The 18,572-nt window shown below is 44.7% G+C and overlaps 1 protein-coding gene across 1 annotated transcript; it reads left to right on the forward strand.

The window, feature by feature from the left end:
* Nucleotides 1–1,345: 1,345 nt before the first annotated feature.
* On the forward strand, nt 1,346–18,331 carry LOC142292406 (tetraspanin-18-like). The gene is made up of 7 exons (XM_075337754.1): nt 1,346–1,402; nt 5,810–6,004; nt 8,846–8,920; nt 8,996–9,094; nt 13,364–13,543; nt 14,940–15,023; nt 18,089–18,331. Exons 1-7 carry the CDS (start codon nt 1,346–1,348, stop codon nt 18,329–18,331), a joined length of 933 nt encoding a protein of 310 aa, XP_075193869.1.
* Nucleotides 18,332–18,572: the final 241 nt, after the last annotated feature.

Genomic DNA, 18,572 nt, shown 5'->3' on the forward strand with positions numbered 1-18,572 from the left:
CTACTTCCTCCTGCCAACATCCCAACTGACCACTGGCCCCTTCCCCTTGCTGGGTCTCTCCCTACAGATTGGGTGGCAACTATCCAATCAGTACCCATCCATTTTACCTGTTGCTAGGCAGTCTCCAAGTCTGGTGTTGGGGTTGTGTATGTGGTTACTTACAGCAAGATGGAATTGCAGCTGTATATTGCTCAGGCCAAAAGACCACTACTACTCCAGCAGGATACAGCTAAACCCCCACTAGGTGGCGGCAACACAGGTGCAGGTGGAGCCATTCACACTCACTCCCAAATATGGAGGAGGTGATGGCTGGATGGTAAAACTGCACACTGGTGGCTTGCATAGAGCACTGTTCACACTAGCAGACGCACAGTCACAAACCCGCAGCCTATTAGGTGACGCCCATACTATTAGATCAGGCGGGCTGCAAAGCCGTACCCCCACTGCGCGCTACGTAGGGACAGAAACTCTGATAGCAAGGCCTAACAAAAAGGGGCCTGGCTGTATCCTGTACAAAAAAGTTTTTGAGGTTTTTTGTTAGCGTTATGGCCATAAGACGTAAGCTTACAACCCTCGTCACGGGAGCCTCATGCTTGTAGGTCCCTACACTATATATAATATAAAAAAGCAAAAAAGAAAATATCATTACTTACAGCAAGATGGAATTGCAGCTGTATATTGCTCAGGCCAAAAGACCACTACTACTCCAGCAGGATACAGCTAAACCCCCACTAGGTGGAGGCAACACAGGTGCAGGTGGAGCCATTCACACTCACTCCCAAATATGGAGGAGGTGATGGCTGGATGGTAAAACTGCACACTGGTGGCTTGCATAGAGCACTGTTCACACTAGCAGACGCACAGTCACAAACCCGCAGCCTATTAGGTGACGCCGATACTAGGGTCCACGTTTACATTTTGTGGCACCTGTTACCGCAGGGGTGCTACAAACCCTATTTTACATATTACATGGAAATTTGAAAACAACAATAGACTATTAGAAGCCACTGGATGGAATACTGATAGTGAGTAGGATTATTTTATTGTACTGTTTGACTGATGATGCCTTAGCCACAATTTATACTATATAACGTATCTGTGTTCTCATGAACAATTCATCAAAATTTTAAATGGGAACGTAGGTAACACATGGACCAATAAGGCAGAGGATGGAATTACATTGAAACTTTGTGTAACATGACGTATTGTATACGGTACAGGTGGCTGCTCAGTCATTCACCCTGAGATAAAGTTAATAAGCATGATTTTATGTTTTTCTAATACTCAATGTATGTCATTTTATTAATAAGTGTATTTATTTTTTAGATCAATCCAGAAATACAAAATGGGGATCTTACTTTTCATGAAGTATATGATGTTTCTCTTCAATGTACTCATATTTGTACGTATTCACTTTTTTAATAATATGAATAATATAAAAATGTGCAAATTATTGACCTGTAATAAAAAATTCATGATTTTATACAAAATAATTAGAATATTTTAACCTGACCAAGACCCTTTTCCATAGTAAAACAGCAATCTGATATAAGTTAAGGTTATTTTAAAATGCTTAAATAGTACCAGCATTATCTGCAGTATTGTACAGAACTTGTAATCACTCTCATAAAACAATTTCTGTTCAAATTGCTGCTGCTTCAAGTGCAGTGCGATTACTGAGTGCAAAGGCACAAATACATCAATGATTACCTAAAAAAACTGCCTACATGTGCATATAGGCAGAGACCTGTCAGTCACTGTCAGGGGTGGGGAGAAGATGCAGGGGACCTACCTGTACAAATAGTCAACCGTGCAACTGTCACGCTCCCGGTGTCCCGGCAGCCCTCCTTACCCACTGAGCCGGTTCCTGCATCACACCACCGCTCCGTACCCACTGATCCAGTCGTACCTGCATCGCAACACCGCTCCGTACCCACTGATCCAGTCGCACCTGCATCGCACCACCGCTACGTACTCACTGATCCAGTCCACGTGTCCACCGGTCATGGCTGCCGCTCCCGCTCGTGCTCTCCTGTGTCCTGCTCCTGGTCTTATGAGTCTGACTCTGAGTCTTAGCCACATGGTTCTACATAGGACCAGGCCGCGCCCACTCTCCTGGTCTTATGGGCCCAGCACACCTGCAGCAGGAAATGACATGAGGCTGTGCTGGGTATATAAGACTGGCCTTCCATGTGGGCGGGGCCTGATCAACGTGTCTTGAAGCCTTGTCTTTTGAGCTAGGTGCTCAGGTCCCCTTGTACCGTGTCCTGTTACCTGTACCAGCATTCTGTACCGTCTTAAAGAACTCCATGACCCTGGTGACCTGGTTATACCTGTCCCTGCCACGTCAGTGCTCCGGCTGCCGTGTACCCTGCCCTCCGGTGGGGTGCATGGTCCAGTGGATCCACCTCCTGGGCCTACCAGTCCTCCCTGCCCTGACAGATTGATCAGGGCATGGATTCCGCCGGAGCACAGACGTCTGAACTGGCTGAACTGCGCCAGGAACTGGTGCGACAGAGAGAAACCTTAACCCATATTTTGAATTTCCTGACGTCTGTGGACAGCCACTTGTATACGTTACAGACCGCCGCCTCAACCTCATCCACACAGCGTACAGCGACTACGTCCGAACCCGTTGCTTCCTCGGCCTCGCAACTCCGACTCGCTGCACCGCCTCGCTATGCGGGAGATCCCAAGACTTGCAGAGGCTTCTTGAACCAGTGCTCCCTGCATTTCCAGCTGCTCCCGCACCTGTTTGTTTCGGACCAAGCAAAAGTGGCATTTCTAATGTCACACCTAGAAGGCGAAGCTCTGGCCTGGATAAATCCATTGTGGGAGAACGAGGATCCGGTGACCACCGGCATCCGGGAATTCCTTCAGGCTTTTAGAAGTACCTTCGATGAACCAGGACGTACTACCGTGGTTACCTCTTCGCTCCTCCGGCTATGCCAAGGGACCCTAACTGTTGGCCAGTACGCCATCCAGTTCCGCACGCTTGCCTCCGAGCTAGGCTGGAACAATGAGGCATTGACTGCCGCCTTCTAGGAGGGGCTCTCCGGTCGCATCAAGGACGAATTAGCCGGTCGTGATGTTCCCCGTACGTTGGACGCTTTGATATCCCTAGCCACCCGGATTGATCTCCGTTTTCAGGAACGGACCAAGGAGGTATCCCGGGAGAAGCGACCAGTCCGTCACGCCTTTGTCCTGCAGAGGTCTACCGTTTCCCCGCCATTGCCTTCCTGTGATTCAACTCCCGAACCTATGCAAATAGACCGGTTGAGCCAAGCTGAGCAACGCCGTGCAGAGCGGCTCGCTCGGGGCCTGTGTTTCTATTGTGGAAGTGGTTCACATCTGCTCCGCTCTTGCCCTGAGAGGCCAGGAAGACCCAAGTCCAAGGGATGGTGGGAACCGCCACCCTTGGTACCGGAATCCCCTCAGTCCCGGTTACACAAACTGTCCAGGTAACGACTGAGAAGACCCGGTTCACAGCAGAGGCTCACATTGATTCGGGGGCAGCGGGTAATTTCATCCTACAAGCTACAGTGGACCATTATCGAATACCGGTCATCCCGCTTGCTAAACCCCTTTGGTTCGCCTCCGTGGTCGGAAAACCGCAATACGAACCCATCCGGTACACCACCGAACCCATGAGACTCTGTGTTGGTGCCCTGCACACTGAGACTATTGCTTTGTACGTCATCCCGAGAATGACTCCCGCGCTCCTGCTGGGTCTGCCCTGGCTACAACTCCATGACCCTGACATCAGTTGGCGCTCTGGCGCAATCACTCGTCGGAGTCCGTTGTGCCAGGATACCTGTCTACAGCCTGTTCCTCGGTCCCTGTCACCTGGGCTTGTCATGTCACAACAGGAGGAAGAGGAGACAACGCAGTCCAGCGTCGTACCACAACTCCTGTCGCCTGAGTCCTTGGTACCACCGGGCCCTGATGAAGAAACAACGCAGTCTAGCGTCGCTCCACTGTCCCTGGCTATTGAGACTTTGATGCCACTGGCTACTGAGGATGAGACACTGTCCTGTACCCGGTCCAAGACGCCCGATCCGGTTGTCCAAGACTCCAGTCCTGCTTCTGACTGTCCTCCCCTTTCCGTTGCCTCCGTTGCCGCTGACTTGGGTTCTCCAATACGGGACATAGTGGCCATGAAAACGGTCCAGGGTAAGCAGTCCTTCCTGGTCGATTGGGTGGATTGCGGTCCTGAGGCCCGGTCCTGGTTGTCCTGGAAGTACGTTGCTGCCCCTCTTCGGCGCGCCTACATGTCCCGGCCGCGGGGAGGGGGGCTTCAAGGGGGGGGTACTGTCACGCTCCCGGTGTCCCGGCAGCCCTCCTTACCCACTGAGCCAGTTCCTGCATCGCACCACCGCTCCGTACCCACTGATCCAGTCGTACCTGCATCGCACCACCGCTCCGTACCCACTGATCCAGTCGTACCTGCATCGCAACACCGCTCCGTACCCACTGATCCAGTCGCACCTGCATCGCACCACCGCTACGTACTCACTGATCCAGTCCACGTGTCTACCGGTCATGGCTGCTGCTCCCGCTCGTGCTCTCCTGTGTCCTGCTCCTGGTCTTATGAGTCTGACTCTGAGTCTTAGCCACATGGTTCTGTATAGGACCAGGCCGCGCCCACTCTCCTGGTCTTATGGGCCCAGCACACCTGCAGCAGGAAATGACATGAGGCTGTGCTGGGTATATAAGATTGGCCTTCCATGTGGGCGGGGCCTGATCAACGTGTCTTGAAGCCTTGTCTTTTGAGCTAGGTGCTCAGGTCCCCTTGTACCGTGTCCTGTTACCTGTACCAGCATTCTGTACCGTCTTAAAGAACTCCATGACCCTGGTGACCTGGTTATACCTGTCCCTGCCACGTCAGTGCTCCGGCTGCCGTGTACCCTGCCCTCCGGTGGGGTGCATGGTCCAGTGGATCCACCTCCTGGGCCTACCAGTCCTCCCTGCCCTGACAGCAACTGACCGGTCAGTCACTGTCAGGGGCGGGGAAAAGCTGAAAGGGACCCACCTGTACAAATAGTCAACCGTGCAGCTGACCGGTCAGTCACTGTTAGGGGCGGGGAAAAGATGCAGGGGACTCGCCTATATGACTAGTCATGCGCAGCTCAGTTAGGCTATTAAAAGTATGTTTTTGTCTGAAATGTCACAGCATCTCAGAGTGAAACATACCTATATCTATAGGACAACCCCCTTAAGCTTCATCAGTAAAGCTAAATATAACCATAGTTATTGGTGTGAGAAGAAGCCCATGCAAACTTATGTATATCATAAAAGCTCCACGCCGATGTTACTATTGGTCAGATTCACACCTATATTCTCAGTGATGAACCACTGCTCTTCACATTATTCTAGAATTATTTAAATATTATTTTGGCAGAGAGCTTGAGTATTTATTTAACTTTATAAATTTAAACATTCCCTATTACAAATAATTTAAGTATATTATGTCAAGGTGGCCATATAGTTTCCACCTACATTGCCTAAACTCATCATTTAGTTGACCAGCCAACTATGTAATGTATAATTGATGTTCAGTCATATCGGGGAAAAAAGATTGAACATGTTGGATTTGAGCATGCCTGATCCTCTGTTCTTGAGACATAAGCTTCTCTATAAAAATATGTATGTGCTTGACTAAATCAGCATGCATGTGAAGGGGAGTTTCTTAGGAATAGCTGTCAGCCAACAATTATTAAAATTGAATAGCTAGTTTAGTAGCAGCAATCTTATCTAATTATGGAATCTTTTATTATTCTCTCTGATCATATATTCCATTTTTTTGCAGTTGGGAGGCATTTGTCTCCTAGGAATAGGTATTTGGATCGTTGCTGATCCTGATGGATTTCAGTCCGTTTTCTCTTCTAACCCGTTATTAAGCGCTGGTGGTTACATCCTACTTATTGTTGGAGTGGCACTTTCACTACTGGGATTTCTGGGATGTTTTGGAGCAATTCGTCAGAGTAAACCACTGCTCTTGATTGTGAGTTTTTAGAATCAGGGTTTTTTTTTAATTGTTTTAGCCACTCTTTGAAGATAAAAATAAAAAAAAAATCCTTATCCTCACCTCTTTGGTCACCCGTGCAACTCACCGTCACCCATACAGTCCTCACTGCAGCTTCTGAATCCTTTCATATGCTTTGTAATCCTCTCTCATACTGAGCCAGGACTTCTGTCCCTGACCATATGCAATAATGTGCATGTGCCCAAGGTTACGGAGCATTTTGTAATGTTAAAATCCATTGAGCCTCATCAGAGGTGGAAGTCCTTGCTCTGTGTGAGAGACTTTGGGATTTTAGTGCTCACAGCAGGGATCAGAGGATGCAATGAAGAAGGGTGACTGAGGCTGTAGAGGTGAGCCATAACCTAAGTATAAGGATTTTTTCTTAATTTTTACATATTATGTGTATTATGTTCTGAAGTCTGGAGAGACCCCAAAGTATAATGAAGCTTATTGAATTTGTGGAGAAATAACATGTACAAATTGAATTTACCTGGAAAATACATTGGAACAGGTGAATTTTGCCTTGTTCACTCATTTCTAATGGTACCCCATCATTTAGTATTCGATACAAGTAGAGTGCCAGGTATAACCTTGCTATAAGGAAAATATAAAAAATCCACATTCTGTATGAGGAATTGCACACATAGTACAGTTGAATGAATAGCATTCCAGATTACATCCTATGAGTGCTAACGCCACTTGCACTAAATTTGATTACAGAGAGTCGGAGTCTTTTTTGCACAAAAGATAAAAGCAACAACATTTTAGTGAAACAAAACATTTAAAACACAGTTCGTTATTTCAGTAAATGACCACAGTTAAGGAGATTTACAGACTTTTGGACAAAGAAACATTGTCCAGGTGACAAATGATAACAAAGCTTACTGTACATCTGATATTCACAGTCAAAAATCGTCATAACCAGTGTGTCATATAGAGAAGAAGTTACCTGTAAAGCCTGGAGGTTTCTATATAATTAGAAATATTCCCATAACCATATGGGGAGATGCTGCCATCTAGTGGCTGTATCAGACTCTTTTTAGCTAATAGACATCTAGATTGTGTAAACCCATATCGGGTCCTCACAAGCAAAGTATCCAGGTCTAGGTAAGTATATTTACAGTTAGTCTCTGCCCATCACTCTCTCACGGAAATTAGATTGTAAGCACAAACGCGAAACGCGCATTGGGGCAGCAGCACACGGACCCCTGGCATCCCCATTATGGGTAAAATGATTTACTGTCTGTCCAAAATACTGAGCCTTACTTTTTTCTGATTCTTTTTGATGTTTGCTTATAATTGTGTTTAACACAAATGAGAATTGTTGTTATTGTTATGTGTTTACAGTATAATTTCCATGAGCGAGCGATGGGCAGAGACTAACTGAGATGTAAATATACTTACCTAGACCTGGATACTTTGCTTGTGAGGACTCGATATTGGCTTATAGTAATATACTGTAGATGTCTGTTAGCTAAAGAGAGTATGTGATACAGCCACTAGTTGTCAGCATCTCCCCGTATGGTTTTGGGAATATTGCTAATTATATAGAAACCTCCAGGCTTTACAGGCAACCATCAGACTATTGCCCTCCCTCTCCTTCTCTATGTGACACACAGGTTATTACATGATTTGTGACTGTGAATATCAGATGTAAGCTCTGTTTTCATTTGTCTCCTGGACAATGTATGTTTGTCCAAAGGTTTGTAAAGCTCATTTACTGTGGTCATTTACTGAAATAACAAGCTGTGTTTTGAGACTGGGGCCATATGAGCACTACTGTGAGTGCATCGCATGACACTTGGCTCCCGCTCTGCTGGAGTGTAAGCCGAGTGTCCTGCCACTCTGATGCGATCCTGTGATCGCAGCACAGCTGAGGAGGAAAAGGCGAGTGCTGCGGAGGGGAGGAGAGGGAGGGACTAATCTCCATGTCTCCTCCATTGTCAGCTGATGCGTATATCGCACTGCACTCCGGTGTAATGCGAGTGCAGTGCGATGTTTATGTCGCACCATAGACTTATATGGGTGCGAGTGAAAGTGAATCGGATTTCACCTGCAGCATGCTTCGATTGTTTTCTCGATCCGATTAGGGCTGAGAAAAAAAATTGCACATGGGAGCTGCCCCGTAGAGTAACATGGGCCCGGGTGGAATGTGAGTTTTTTATCGCACTCTGCTCTCTCCGTTTTTCTTGCCGTGTGTGCTTAGCCTAAATGTTTTTTCAATAAAATGTTGTTGCTTTTATCTTTTGTGCAAAAAAGACTCTGGCTCTGTAAACAAAACTGTCGACGTTTAAGGCAACTGTAAAAAACAAAAAGGTTGTTTAGTCAGAATAATTTAAAAGCTACTATTTTGACAATGGAGATGAGAAATTAAAAAAAGATTAACCTTAAAACTTTAAAGAAGTTATGGAGTTTTCCACTAGTCAGACAACCCCTTCTCAACCCCTTGATTAGCATTAGCATGTACAACGATACCTTTGGACAGACATATACTATACCAATATATCAATATATTCTCAAATAACAACATTTAGGCTCTATATAGTTTGCAGAATTTAGTAATACCAATAATGCAGTGGCATAGCATTAACATAGTAATACTTTGTTAGTGCTCCACTATTATAAATTACAAAATGATTATGATATGTAAATTGAACTTTACTTTTTCAGTAATTAAAATTACCTTGCCCTAATAAAAAATATAATTTTATAGCAAATGTCTAAATTTTTTTGTAAATGTATCTTTTTATTCCTAATTCTTTGCTTTATGTCATTCTTGTTGTAATTATTGATATACAGTCTCCTTTTCATTTATTACAGTTCTTTATACTCATTTTGCTTTTATTCACTGTGGAGCTTGTTGGTGTTATCCTCGCCTTAACCTATCAGAAAATGGTAAGTTGAAAACTAGAGAGAGATCGCATAATTTTGTTAAATGCCTACCTCTAACCCTAACTCTGTCCTTTTCAGATTAAGCAAGAACACTTTCTGCTCGAGTTGCAGAGGTATTACAAAGGAGACAATGCTTCTGAAGTTTTTAGCCAGTCCTGGAACACCATTATGATTGCAGTAAGATTCACTAAAGACTTTCTAAGGACAATAACAATAAATACAAAATAAGGTCCAATCTAATATATAAAGCTGAGTGTATGTGAGTATGTGTGTATGTATGTATGTATGTATGTATGTATGTATGTCCGCTAAGGGAATCCGCACCGTCGCATTTACAATCACGAAATTTTGCACAGACACTCCATGTGACTCAGGGAACGTCATAGACTATGTTTGGGTGGGACAATTTAACCCCGCGCTTTACAGTTACTCTATAAAAATCCTGCCTACATTAAACTGAATGGAGGTGGGAGCTATAGGTTATTAATAGCAACTGTCAGTGGATGCTATAGGAACAAAATAAACTGTTAGTGCAAGAAGCTTATGTGTGAGGTAATAAGATGTCGGTGGGGAGACGGATAGAGAGAGACAGAAAAAGACACAGACAGACAAGAGACACAGACAGAGATAGATGGGGAAAGAGACAGATGGGCAAAGAGACAGACCTGGAAAGAGACAGACCTGGAAAGAGACAGGCGGGGAAAGAGACAGGCGGGGAAAGAGACAGGCGGGGAAAGAGACAGGCGGGGAAAGAGACAGGCGGGGAAAGAGACAGACGGGGAAAGAGACAGACGGGGAAAGAGACAGACGGGGAAAGAGACAGACGGGGAAAGAGACAGATGGGGAAAGAGACAGACGGGGAAAGAGACAGACGGGGAAAGAGACAGACGGGGAAAGAGACAGACGGGGAAAGAGACAGACGGGGAAAGAGACAGACGGGGAAAGAGACAGACGGGGAAAGAGACAGACGGGGAAAGAGACAGACGGGGAAAGAGACAGACGGGGAAAGAGACAGATGGGCAAATTGACAGACCTGGAAAGAGACACCCCTGGAAAGAGACAACCCTGGAAAGAGACAACCCTGGAAAAAGACAGCCCTGGAAAGAGATAGCCGGGCAAAAAGACAGCCGGACAAAGAGACAGACGGGCAAAGAGATAGCCGGGCAAAGAGGCAGCTGGGCAAAGAGACAGCCCTGGAAAGAGACAGACGGGCAAAGAGACAGACGGGCAAAGAGACAGACGGGCAAAGAGACAGACGGGCAAAGAGACAGACGGGCAAAGAGACAGACGGGCAAAGAGACAGACGGGCAAAGAGACAGACGGGCAAAGAGACAGACGGGCAAAGAGACAGACGGGCAAAGAGACAGACGGGGAAAGAGACAGACGGGGAAAGAGACAGACGGGGAAAGAGAGAGACAGACAGACACACACATAGAGACAGACACAGAGATAGAGACAGACAGACACAGACATGGAGATAGACTGATACAGACAGAGAGATAGAAACAGACAGAGACATAGACACACAGAAACATAGACACAGACAGACAAGGAAAGAGACAGACAGAGAGACAGACAGACAGCAACACACATACAGAGACTGGGAGAGAGACAGAGAGACAGTTACTATCCCGGGCAATGCCCGGGTACTACAGCTACTTTTCAAATAAAGGCCACTTGTACCTTTTGTAATTTTGCACTCTAATTTTGTATGATTGTATCTAATATCAATGTTTTTTTTCCAATGTGCTAGTAATTCAAATAGAGCTTCTCACAGAACCATTCACTATTCACTATTAACAGAGGCACTTCGGACTCTATGGCCTCTGTTCCAGTAGTGTCTGTTTTTTAAGACGTGCACAAAAACACTTCTGTGCTTGCCTAAAAAGACAAGACTTCTTATGGATTCTGTTCTGGGGGTGTCTGTCTTTTTATTTGTGCACAATGCCAGAACAGAGGCTATATGTAATTCAAACTCACTTTTTCTGCCTCATTATAGAGAATGTTTTAAAAAATGATTTGTGTTTTGCTTTACCATAATCTATGAACTATGGGGTTGATTCAGCAAAGCGTCTACACTGGAAAACTGACTACACCCGCTTATCAAAAAGTTTTGGCAGAAATGCTACTTTAGTCACTGACCACATGGGGCCAGAATGCTGCCGCAATGCCACAGACTCACCAAAGCATCTTAAGGAAAGCGAACACAGTGCAGGACAGTAGCAAGGGACATACATAACTGTGTTCTAGAGGCTTAAGGGGGCTTTACATGCAGCGACATCGCTAGTGATGTCGCTCGTGAAAGCACCCGCTCCCGTTGTTTATGCGTCACGGGCTAATCACTGCCTGTGGCGCACAATATCGCTAGTCCCCGTCACACGTAGTTACCTGCTTAACGACGACGCTGTGGCCGGCGAACTGCCTCTTTTTCTAAGGGGGCGGTTTGTGCGGCGTCACAGCGATGTCACACGGCAGCCGTCCAAATGAAGCGGAGGGGCGGAGAGCAGCTGCAAGAAAGTGACGCCCACCTCATTGCCGGAGGACGCAGGTACGGTGTTGTTCATCATTCCTGGGGTGTCACACGTAGCGATGTGTGCTGCCTCAGGAACTATGAAAAACCTTTGTCCAGCACCATCAACGATATTTGGGATTTGAATGACGTGTCAACGATCAACGATTAGGTGAGTATTTGTGATCGTTAGCCGTCGTTTCTACGTGTCACACGCAACGACGTCACTAATGAGGACGGATGTGCGTCACGAATTCCGTGATCCCAGCGACATCTCGTTAGCGATGTCGTTGCGTGTAACGGGGCCTTTAGTGTCGGGATCGATATTCTGCCCTGTGCTATCCACTACACTATCGAAATTGGGTGAGGAGGAGTCAAAAGGAAAAGGGTTCACATCCCAAAGTACCTGATCATCAGCTGCGTCTAGATACAAGGTCCTGATCCTGACATCCCAATGAGGGAGGGTACAGGCTGTACAGTCTATATTCCCCATTGTTCAGTGGATTGAAACAAAGCAGCACCATTTTGGGCAAAAAAAAATCAGGAAAATATCATATTGCCACTCCATCATTGGGGTAGATCAATCATGTTTCGGGATTGAGTTGCAGCCTATGGCATGGGGAACATTTCACAGGTAGAAGGAAGAATGAATTTAATGATATTTTAAGAAATTCTTGATGCAAACATAACACCATCTGTAAAAAAGCTGGAGGATGGCTTCTACATATGGATAATGATCCTGAACACATGTCAGAATCCACAAGGTGCAAGATGAAGGTTTTACAATAGCCTCCACTGTCCCCTAATCTGAACAACATTGAAAATCTGTTGCTAGACCTGTGGCTAGACCAGAGAACTAGAAGACATTTCCAAGGAAGAATGGCTGAAAATCCCTCACAAGAATTGAAAGACTCTTGACTGCTACAAAAAGCGTTTGCAAGCTGTGATACTTGCCAAAGGGGATACTACTAGGTACTAACCAGGGTGCCCAAACTTTTGCATGAGCTAATTTTCCTTTTTTGCTAATTTAAAAATGTAAGAGATTAAAATATTTATTTATTTATTTATTTTGGCCTATAATACAAAGGAAATGTGTTTTCTTTAACTTTATGACTTATAGAGATCACTTAATCTTCAACTTGCTTAACTGTTCACAGTAACAGTAATTTCCACCAGGGGTGCCCAATTTATTGCATGCCACTGTATCTGCAGGTTAGCAGCATTATCTAATGTGACAGGTTCCTTTTCAAATCTTAAGAAATTCTTATAATTGTACTTCAGTAAACTATATAAACATCTGAGTAAAAGATCAAAAAACTGCAGCAGTAAATCTTGTGAAAAACAAAATGTCTGTAAATCTCAAAATATTAAGCCATGACTATACATATAATAATATCTATATCTAGAACTTATGTTCTCACAAATGATGAAACAGAGCATATATATAATTTATTACCAAACTCTAGTAAAAATAATATATTATCAAAATCTATTTTTTGAGAAAGCAGCTATCATACTGCCTGTGAAAATACAGCTCAATTTTTATCACATTCATTTCATCTTGCCCCAGTGATTACAAGCTGCATTTATATCAATTTTTAGCATTAACACTGACCAAGCAAACCTGCAAAATTTGATATTTCATCATCATCATCATCATCATCATCATCATCATCATCATCATCATCATTACATTTTGTAACAATGATCAACTAATCTAGAACAAAATTGATTGGACTGATATACACTTCTTGCCACTTTCACACAATGTTTCATGTAACAGTGTGATTTTCAGAAAAAATTGCATGAAAATCCAGTTTTGGAAATAAAATGCTTACTCAGCTATTTCACTATTCTATGAAAATATATTGACATTGTATCTGTTGATGTTTTCTATATAAGGCACTAATTTATTTTCTGAACTTTTTCTGGTTTAGCTCTCCTGTTGTGGTATATCTGGGTTAAATGATTTTGATAATAGATCCCATTTCCACTACCTGTATCCTTATGCACCATGGCCCGAAGCTTGTTGCAAGCGTGATAACCCAGTTATATCTGGAATTGTAAAGGACAGAAGGAAGTGCATGGAGAACACTCCAGACTACACTAATAATCAGGTATCAATCTATCTAAGACAACTTTATAAGGAAATATCTGAAAACGTTTTCTGGGCCAGGCATATTTTTCTGTAATATGCATACTGTCAAGATTCCATTCAGAATGCCTTTCTGGAATGGTCGCCACATGACTCCTCATATGTGATTTGCATGCTTAAGATTCCTTCATCTCTCAACGTTCAATAGAGAGATGCAAGAAGACTTAGCTTGACGGCACATGAACGCATACATGATGATCATTCTAGTAGGCAAACACTAAAATTCTGACAGTGTGTATATTACACACTGTTAGGATTCAGCAAACTGTAGTAGATAGACTGACTGCAGATAAATATAATTGCCCATTATCTAGACTGAAATGTACACTGAATAAAATCACAGCCATCAAGCTGTTGATGTACAGCATTTGTTTTAACCTATTTAAACTTTTGCTTTTAAAAAGGAATTCAGACTTGTTACAAATCTTACCTAAGATGAACAGATAAGCTTCCATTTTTCCCCCACACAGGACAGCATTTTCTGTGTTGTTTGATGGGGTTGTTTAACTAACTCTTTCAATAACTAAACAAACAGTCATGTCAGTCTATGCATAGACACAGACACAGGAGAGGACTGGATTAGCTATTGAAATAAGCTAGCCATCCTGTCCTTTTCACATGTACTAATGGTGTGCAGACACAAAAATACTATACTATGTCAGCCACAAACAGCCTTTTAGCAGAGATGGAAGCTTCGGCTAATGCTCAAGTAATTATGTCACTTTATTGGTCACATGCCATACACCAACAGCAAAAAGGTTACCAGTAGTATAGCACATGACTAGTGTAGCCATTAATTAGCTGACTGTAATAAAAAAGGGATGACTGTAAGAGTATCAGATTCAAGAGCTGCCAAGGAAATCTTCATCATACAGTATGTGGATAAAAAAAAGTCATTAATTCTAAATATTATTCTTTAAAGCCCCACTCTAGTGTTTTTTATTTATTTCGCAGCTGGAGTGACCATTTAAATGTAAGCCCCCTGTCATATACTCATTGTCCGGTGGCTTCATTTTTTTTTTGTTGCCGTTACGGTCCTGTGGAGCCATCTTGTGTCCATAACTTCTCACTGTCCAGAAGTCAGAAGTTGTGTGTCAAGCTCCCAATGTATCTCTATGAAAGCCAGAACGAGGCCAGAACGAGGCTCTCAGAGTTGTATTGAGTTGTGACCTCCGGCGCGCTCAATGAAACACTGGTGCAGCCGGTAGGTCACAAATCGCCAAGATCGAGAGTTGCTGAAAACAGATGAAGATGGCAGCAGGTGGCTATAAGACCATGGGCAGGGGACTTAATAAAAAAAAAAAACAACTAGAGTGGTGCTTTAATGATTTGTCTTGCTTTTCACTTTTTTCCATCAGGGCTGTTTTAGTACCATTGCTGGAAGTTTGAAGAAGTATATTTCCATTTCTGGAGCTGTTGGCCTAGTTGTTCTCGGAGTTGAGGTAGGTTACGTTCTATCATCCTCATTAAAGAAAATGTTCAATTATTTTTAAAAGATAGCTGGGAATATGTACAAGTAATTTGCTCATTACTTACCATTCAATGCTCTGCTGCTCTAGTGCCACTGTGCTGCTATTCAACTGGCTCCATTTTAATGATCCCAGACCACCCCATATCTGTATGTGCAATGCTGGTTGTATGGATGTGTGACTATATTACCCAATCACTTGCTGCAGTTGTGATCCATGATTCACTGCTGCAGCCAGTAATTAGCTGCAGCGGTAACATTGTCACTACCAAAAGAGAAGGCCCTAAAGCCCACTTTACACGTTGCAATTAGTTGTACAATCGCATTTGCGATGTGACACGCCCAGGTTGCATACAGGATCTATGAGATTTCACGTTGGTCGTTCATTTGCTGTCACACGAGCGTTAGTAGTCTATGTTAAATTGGTCAATTGTGTGTGTGATCCTTTAGATCATGTGTTCTGTGACGTATGCATTGAGCACCTTTTTTTTTTTTTTTATTTATTGACTTGCCAAGCGTGTGTAATGTGTAGGGATGCGTTTTTACTATGTCATCTGCCATTCAGCTCTGCTACATGGCCGCTAACAGCAGACACAGACAGCCATGTAGCAGAGCTGAATGGCAGATGACAGCAGACACAGAGCCGCACTGTCAGAATGAACTCGGGTGAACTTCACCCGACTTCATTGTGATGCTGCGGCTGTGTCTGTGTCGCGTCCTGATTAGCGGTCACCAGTGAAGACTCACCGGTGACCGCTAATCTCCTGAGTAACTGAAGTTAGCAGCCCTCTCTCATATACTCACCAATCCCCGATCCCCGGCGCTGCACGGCATTCACACTGCTCCGGCGGCTTTTACTGATTTGAAAAAGCCGGCCGCTCATTAAACAATTTCGTATTCCCTGCTTTCCCCGCCCACCAGCGCCTATGATTGGTTACAGTGAGACACGCCCCCACTCTGAGTGACAGGTGTCACACTGCACCCAATCACAGCAGCCGGTGGGCGTGTCTATACTGTGTAGTGAAATAAATAATTAAATAATTAAAAAAAACGGCGTGCGGTTCCCCCCATTTTTAAAACCAGCCAGATAAAGCCATACGGCTGAAGGCTGGTATTCTCAGGATGGGGAGCTCCACGTTATGGGGAGCCCCCCACCCTAACAATATCAGCCAACAGCCGCCCAGAATTGCCGCATACATTATATGCGACAGTTCTGGGACTGTACCCGGCTCTTCCCGATTTACCCTGGTGCGTTGGCAAATCGGGGTAATAAGGAGTTATTGGCAGCCCATAGCTGCCAATAAGTCCTAGATTAATCATGTCAGGCGTCTATGAGACACCCTCCATGATTAATCTGTAAGTTACAGTAAATAAACACACACACCAGAAAAAAATCCTTTATTAGAAATAAAAACACACACATATACCCTGGTTCACCACTTTAATCAGCCCCAAAAAGCCCTCCATGTCCGGCGGAATCCAGGATGATGCAGCGTCGCATCCAGCGCTGCTGCATGGAGGTGACCGGAGCTGCAGCACACACAGCCGCTCCGGTCACCTCCACACAGCAAATGAACACAGCCGCGCGATCAGCTGCTGTCACTGAGGTTACCCGCGGCCACCGCTGCATCCACCGCTGGATCCAGTGACAGCGGGTAACCTCAGTGACAGCAGCTGATCGCGCGGCTGTCTTCATTTGCTGCATGGAGGTGACCGGAGCGGCTGTGTCTGCTGCGGCTCCGGTCACCTCCATGCAGCTGCGGTGGAAGCGACGCTGGATCATCCTGGATTACGCCGGACAAGGAGGGCTTTTTGGGGCTGATTAAAGTGGTGAACCAGGGTATATGTGTGTGTTTTTATTTCTAATAAAGGATTTTTTCGGGTGTGTGTTTATTTACTGTAACTTACAGATTAATCATGGAGGGTGTCTCATAGACGCCTGACATGATTAATCTAGGACTTATTGGCAGCTATGGGCTGCCAATAACTCCTTATTACCCCGATTTGCCAACGCACCAGGGCAAATCGGGAAGAGCCGGGTACAGTCCCAGAACTGTCGCATATAATGTATGCGGCAATTCTGGGCGGCTGTTGGCTGATATTGTTAGGGTGGGGGGTTCCCCATAACGTGGAGCTCCCCACCCTGAGAATACCAGCCTTCAGCCGTATGGCTTTATCTGGCTGGTTTTAAAAATGGGGGGAACCGCACGCCGTTTTTTTAATTATTTAATTATTTATTTCACTACACAGTATAGACACGCCCACCGGCTGCTGTGATTGGGTGCAGTGTGACACCTGTCACTCAGAGTGGGGGCGTGTCTCACTGTAACCAATCATAGGCGCTGGTGGGCGGGGAAAGCAGGGAATACGAAATTGTTTAATGGGCGGCCGGCTTTTTCAAAACAGTAAAAGCCGCCGGAGCAGTGTGAATGCCGTGCAGCGCCAGGGATCGGGGATCGGTGAGTATATGAGAGAGGGGGATAGACTGACATGGACTGAGAGTGAGGGACAGAGATAGTGACGGACTGACAGAGATTAGTGAATGACAGACATTGTGAGGCGCTTCAGAACGCAGCTTTTCAGCTGCGCTCTGAAGCAGACCTTTTTTAAGCTGCGGTGCAGAGCGCACACCTGCGCACATAGCATCAGACACCGAAATCGTATGAGGGATGTCACACGTTACAATTCACTAGGTTCTTGCAACAAAACGCTCAATTCTAGAGAATGATACGATGTGTTTGCGATCAACGGTTTTGCGTTCAATCCTGATCGCATGTAGCTGTCACACGCAGATACGTCACAAACGATGCCGGATGTGCGTCACTTACAACTTGACCCCAACGACGGATTGTGAGATATATTGAAGCGTGTGTAGCGGGCTTAAGAGCCGAGCATTGTACAACTGAAAATAGGCAGGTAAGAACATATTTGCTGATTAGTTTTCTATGCTGGGGTTCTTGAAACCTTCCAACTGGAGCCTGAACACAATACAAGCTACTGAATATGTCAAACTAGGTGTCAAGTTACTGTTTTCTGCAGAAACATTTTCTATGTGTAATGTTAAAAGATAATTTAAAGGGTAACATTTCTCCTCGTAGAGAGTGCCAAGATGGTGTAACAAGATTTATTCTTCTCTGGAACAGCTCCTCACAATGTGCAGTGGCCATGAATAGTACAGCAAACTCTCTTACTCGCAAAAGAATAGGAGGGAGCTTGCAGGATCATTCACATTCATCTACAGATCATGCAATTTCTAGTTTTACAGCAGCTTCAATCAGTTAATTGGTGCGTGAATTGGGAGTTGGACCCTCATTTATCATATAATAATGACCTTTCACTAAAGATAAGTCATCAATATTAACAACTTAGTGCAAAATGAAGTATATGTAAGTCAGCGCTTGGACAACTGTATGTGGCAGGGTTTCAGGAGATGAGCTCTCTCCATACTCAGTAAATGCCAGCTATATTGGCATCTGCCTCTAACATCAGCTTCCAGAGCTGAGCACCGATCACTACTGATAAT

Source organism: Anomaloglossus baeobatrachus, chromosome 2 (genome assembly GCF_048569485.1).
Source record: "Anomaloglossus baeobatrachus isolate aAnoBae1 chromosome 2, aAnoBae1.hap1, whole genome shotgun sequence".
Taxonomy (NCBI): domain Eukaryota; kingdom Metazoa; phylum Chordata; class Amphibia; order Anura; family Aromobatidae; genus Anomaloglossus; species Anomaloglossus baeobatrachus.

What these genes read in the sequence shown, in the direction of transcription:
- LOC142292406 (XM_075337754.1), top strand. Translation starts at nt 1,346, where the DNA reads ATGGGGATCTTACTTTTCATGAAGTATATGATGTTTCTCTTCAATGTA. An exon ending in GTAAACCACTGCTCTTGATT is followed by an intron (nt 6,005 to 8,845) that starts GTGAGTTTTTAG and finishes CATTTATTACAG; the next exon opens with TTCTTTATACTCATTTTGCT. An exon ending in CAGACTACACTAATAATCAG is followed by an intron (nt 13,544 to 14,939) that starts GTATCAATCTAT and finishes TTTTTCCATCAG; the next exon opens with GGCTGTTTTAGTACCATTGC.